This window comes from Archocentrus centrarchus, chromosome 7, assembly GCF_007364275.1.
Source record: "Archocentrus centrarchus isolate MPI-CPG fArcCen1 chromosome 7, fArcCen1, whole genome shotgun sequence".
In the NCBI taxonomy this organism is placed as follows: Eukaryota; Metazoa; Chordata; class Actinopteri; order Cichliformes; family Cichlidae; genus Archocentrus; species Archocentrus centrarchus.
This window is the reverse complement of record NC_044352.1, coordinates 20295437-20300712: the sequence shown is the minus strand read 5'-3', so window position 1 is coordinate 20300712 and position 5276 is coordinate 20295437. Positions and strand designations below refer to the sequence as shown.

The 5276-nt window shown below is 39.9% G+C and overlaps 1 protein-coding gene across 3 annotated transcripts; it reads right to left on the bottom strand.

Moving 5' to 3' along the window:
* Positions 1-1320: 1320 nt before the first annotated feature.
* tmem9 (transmembrane protein 9) lies at positions 1321-4904 on the bottom strand. 3 transcript variants are annotated; one of them, XM_030734351.1, is made up of 6 exons: positions 4784-4904; positions 4524-4620; positions 3908-3999; positions 3643-3751; positions 1822-1953; positions 1321-1721 (listed from the first exon to the last, which is right to left on the bottom strand). In XM_030734351.1, the coding sequence occupies exons 2-6, from the start codon at positions 4614-4616 to the stop codon at positions 1578-1580; spliced, it is 570 nt and encodes a 189-aa protein (XP_030590211.1). In that variant the 5' UTR covers positions 4617-4620; positions 4784-4904; the 3' UTR covers positions 1321-1577. The 3 variants fall into 3 exon arrangements, with proteins under 3 accessions (XP_030590211.1, XP_030590209.1, XP_030590210.1); XM_030734349.1 differs by having other exon boundaries at positions 4524-4635; positions 4784-4900; XM_030734350.1 differs by having other exon boundaries at positions 4524-4660; positions 4784-4889.
* Between the last annotated feature and the right edge of the window lie 372 nt (positions 4905-5276).

The window sequence follows — 5276 nt, the reverse complement described above, 5'->3', positions numbered from 1 at the left end:
GCAAGCGGTAGTTGCAGTGCTGTTTTAAAATGTGTAGTTCCTAAAACAGGGCTTTGGGACTTGCACACTTTAAAACAGCTTTTCAAACTGACAGCTTGATCTTAAACATGCATGGTGACTGGTTTTCCAGAATCTGAACATCACTCAGGATGCGAGGCTTCATTAGAGCTCAGACCAGCGGAAACAGACAGCCCACATACTGCGTACTCTGTTGCCCCCTAGTGCCTTTCAGAAGAGCAGTGAATCTGAGAGAGGAAAAAGTAACTGAAGGAGAAAGAAATTCCTTTTAAGAGGATTTTTATTATTGTTATTTCACATCAGTCTAAACATATGGTGCAACACTCCACTTAGGCTGGAGATGAGTATACATACAAAACACTGACAGCAGTGATATGAAACTATACTTAAAATCAAACAATCAAAAAAAAAAAAAAAATTAAATAAACATTTACAGACCAATAAATCTCAGTAGCTCATACTGTAGTAATGTGATTCAGTGTGCATTTCTTTGCTTCATTAATAAGGTGTGAACAGGAATTCACTGACAGATAATGATGCACACAAGGCCCTTTCAAAGCCATGAAGCATCTGGATTCTGCCACACTGGGCGCTCTCCTGTCATTCATCTGAGAGTCCTTTTAAAGCTCTGTAAATGCCCCGTTTTCTTTTTTCTCTCTTTGCAAGAAAAGCGTGTTACATCATTGTGCTGCAGAAAAGAAGACGCGGATGCGGTCGTGCGTTTACGTGACTGAGTAAAATCGTTTTACAATAAGGTTCAAAAGCTGTAAAGTTAGGTGAAGCACGATCTCTTGCACAAAGAGAGAGACAGAAAAGGCACAGACTGGGGGCTATGCTGAAATGTGAAAATACAAAATTAACAATCATACAATTAAATACACCCAGATTTAAATACTAATAAATAACTAGAAGGGCACTCAGTAGACTGCATACCTTGCCCTCCCCAAATGTTCTAGGTAACGGTACTGCACTACCAAAATGGAAAATTGTTCCCAACAACTCCAAAAATTTTCATCAAAATCTGTTCATAATTTTCCGAGTTATCCTGACAGACAAACAGACCAATAGCAACAGCATTGCAATTGTATAGCAGTGTAAATTAACGTAACTTATTCTTTCTGAGATCACTTCATAAATAATGCTCAAAGAAAAAAAATCAAAATATTAACAAACATTTCAACATGTTCATGAGTAAGTTTAAAAGCTTTTGACAGCCAGTGCAAAATGGGAAAAAGTTATTACTTTATTAAGACATTCAAAGCTGCACTGAAGTGCAATTTGCTGAAATTGAGATGATATCTGGTCATCAGGAGTGATTAAAGCAGGCAGCTTTTTTTTTTTTTTTTTTAACTGCAACTTTGCCTGCTGAAGTTTTTACATACAGTAAATAAACCAAATTTAAATATTGGCGTGTTAGATTGTGTTATGTTTAAATATGAATTCAGCAGATGAAGTGCACAGCAATGACAAAGAGGTTTTGTGACAGTGCAGCGGGTGTTATAGCAGACAGCCCAGGAAGGTTACCTACTCTAAACTTGGTTTGAGGTCAGCCTTAAAGTTTAACTTAACATCTTGTGGCGGTCAAAAACCGTTTTGCGCTGTTCTTGGACCTGCTTTTTCCAGCGCTGCTGCGCTCCCTCAACCCGCTCCAGCACTGTGTTTCCTCTGGCCTGGCTGCTGCTGTCAGCCTGCGGACGCATCTCCTGAACAGAAACCAGAAACAGTTCAATATCAAGAACTTCACAATCCACAGAAATGAAATAAAATTCACCAAAGTGTACATGCATGTTTTTGAATGGTTACCTCAGAGTCTTCCTCATTGTGCAGCGGTTGGGTGTAGGGGTCATGTTTGCGGATAAGAGGATCAACCAGTAACAGGAAGAGCATGTAGAGGAGCAGCGCGCCCACGACAGACAGGTAAATGATGATGGTTACCTGTGACACGTAGGAAGAGTAACTGACTGAATCCAACATGCTTTTGGGGTTTTTCCACTTTTATTTAAAGGGGACATTTGCTTTTAAATCTTTCCTTTTCATATATAAATCATTCACTTGTGGTCTATATAAAGTAGAACTGCAATGCTTTGGTCTGAATTCCTCGTTACTGTAGCTCCACAGACCCCTCGTTTACACCTGCTCTGAGGCGCGTCTTAGAGCAACTTGTTTCGGTGCGGTGTTTTTAAATGTGAATGCGACATTTCACGCTCCACCCCCCTCCAGGTCGCAGAGCATTCCAATCCACCCCTTTCGGCCACTGTTGTAGTTTGACAGCAGCGATACGATTACGTACCAGCAGAGAAACTTTTTATTTCCAAGTTTATAAAAGATGTCAACAACGGAAGACTTGTCTATCCAGCCTTACATCTTCGAGCCAGAGTCTGACCCAGACCAGCAGAATGAATGGTAAATGGTAAATGGACTAGTTCTTATATAGCGCTTTTCTACTCAGATATGAGCACTCAAAGCGCTTATACAACACGTTCACATTTACCCCATGCACACGCATTCATACAAGCACTTCCATGATTAATTAATTAAGCTAAGTGCTTTAATCGTCTAACATTCACTCACATTCATACTCCGACGGAACGGTCGGAGAGCAACTTGGGGTTAAGTATCTTGCCCAAGGATACATTGGCACGCAGCCTACAGTAGCCAGGAATTGAACCACTGACCTTCCAATCAGTAGGTGACCTGCTCTACCTACTGAGCTACAGCCACAAACCTGCAGAACCCCGCCTTCAAATGAATGCATCGCAATGGTGTGTCATTATTGTATTTACATCCTCTCCATCCATACCAACTACCTACAATATGGAGCGTAGTTTAACTATAGTGTCCAGACATCGGAAACTACTATTTAACACCCACAAAAGGATACTCATACTCGCTGTACACAATTAAAGATGTGCAATAATTTGATTAGGTTTATCTCATTTGGACTACAAAATCGCTGCGAGAAAAAAAATGTCGGATTCACGAAATTGGTCCATGACCTTGTTTAGCAGTTCCACTGTGACGTAATAAACAAGAAAACGTAATGGGGAACAGAGAAAACTGAACAGACTGAAAAATATGACCCAAAAGGAATATAAAGATATCTATGCAGCACTGGGATAGAATAGATTTAAATTTTCTGCACTCCTAGACACTCAAAGTCCACAAAAAAAAAAAAAAGCATTTAAGGGCTAAATAATGGATTTTGCATGATATGTCCTCTTTAAACAGGATAGTAGAGAGAAGACAGGAAAACTGTGAAAAGAGCAGGGAAAAGGCACAGTAAACAGCCTTAGGGCAGATTCAAACCCAGGCCTCTGCAATAGCCTTACTGCAATCACCAAGTTTGATATCCATAGAGTACACATTATAGAAATCATTACAGAAACCAATTTTTCCCATTTCTTCCTGGGTTATGTGTGCCAGCAGCCGCAATCTTACATATGACTCCGCAAACACAGATGCTTCTGGAAACTCTTCTTACAACTTAATTTTCTTTTATTGAAGCCAATGAATTATAGACTTTGAAATGTTTTAAACAACTCATCTTATTTGACAGACAATCACAATAAACCTGCTGTGTTTTGTGATTTGAGAATAAAAACTGAGTGAGAAAGTCAGTTATACCTTAATGGTGTTGCTGCTTCGTTCCTCATACTTGCACTCACACAGCAGACAGTAGGCTTCCACATCATGGCCAGGAACAGGCATGGGCTCCACTACATGGAGGCAGTTACTGTGAAACGCATCAAAATGTTTCATTTCTACACAGCTGACAGACGCACCAGCACCGTGAATTAATAACACTTTGCGTTGAAAAACACTGCTCTGCAAAGCAAATACAAAATGAATGTGTTATTACTGAAAGTCCAAATAAAGTATTTTTTCTTACCAGTCTTTCTGGGAGAAATTTCTATTATAGATGTGACCTGTAATGTTTCTGTACGGTGGGCAGATGCACTTGCAGCGGACATCCTCAAAGCTCTGCAACAGACCAGGAACTTGTGTGAAAGCAGCCCCAAATCTTGCCAATACTTCCTGGAGTCTACTATTAACAAAACCATTTATACAAACAAACACTCGAGCACATACACACAATTCCAGTTATTGAAACTCAAAAAGCACAAACCTACTATTCCGTATTATTAGAGATAGCATATAATCAGATATTAAACTCAAATAAACATGGTTTCAGATGGCTTATTAACTTTAATCCACATAGTCATTATTTACAGAAACTGATAAAAATATAAACTGACCCTTTTTTTATGGGTGTTTTTGTTTTGATCCGCCCTGCATGCAAAACAACCTTGAGACAATTTATCAATATTTTTGCTGACCATATCGACCCTGAACTATTATTTTACAAGTGCTTATTTAAGTATACAATCTTTGTATTGTACTGAATAAAAGCGAGCAGAGGTTACCAAACATACACGCATAAACAAAGTAATAACCGATCAGATGAAACCAAGAACAGAGCTCAGGCCAGCGCTGAGGTCTTTTACCTTAGCTTGCGCAAAAACAACAGCATCCAGCAGAAACACGGTCACCACTGCGGCTGCAACACAGAACCACGATCTTCCCACACCGGACGACATTTCCCTAAAGGCAAAACAACTGGTGAAGGACCACCAGCAGGACTCTGTCAAAATATAGCAGTTTAGCTAGCGAGGCAAGGCAAGAAATCCACGACACAAAATATCACTGCGCGACAACACGTAAGGTGACACTTAAGGGAAACAAAGCTAACAATGCAGTAACTTACGATGTAAGAGTACGTAAAGAGTCTGCGTCTGCTTTGCATTCAGGTTGAAGGTACACACGCAGTATGTTAGAGCAAAGATCACCAATTCGTCCTTCCTTATTCCGGATTGTCGTCACACACGAGGAAAACAGTCCGACAGCAGACATGCAGCGACAGTGCCACCTTCTGGACAAAATCAGCATTAAAGATCAGGGAAAATTAAAGTTTATTGGGCAGGTTATCGTACAGTCACTTACTTGTAGTGAAGTAAATATAATGTTCCTCTTTATGTGGGACTGCACAGCATTTATGTTACTTGTCCCCCTGTCCCACATCTTGAAACAATGTCCCACATTTTGACTGGTTTTCTAAATTTTGGCTTTTACCCGATTAATTTGAAGGGAAGGCTTTTTATTAACAGTCAGAAAAAGGTCAGCCTGTCTATTGCCACAGTCATCAGGGAAAGTTACCAAAAAAAGTCACAAGCTTTGCAGATTTTATTCAATATGCAAGA

Bases quoted from the DNA above. Each gene is read 5' to 3' on its own strand.
- tmem9 (XM_030734351.1), bottom strand. From the start codon at position 4,616: ATGTCGTCCGGTGTGGGAAGATCGTGGTTCTGTGTTGCAGCCGCAGTG. The intron at 4,000-4,523 runs GTAAAAGACCTC...GGTCTGTTGCAG, and splicing joins TTGTTTTTGCGCAAGCTAAG to AGCTTTGAGGATGTCCGCTG. The intron at 1,954-3,642 runs GTATAACTGACT...TACGTGTCACAG, and splicing joins GAAGCAGCAACACCATTAAG to GTAACCATCATCATTTACCT.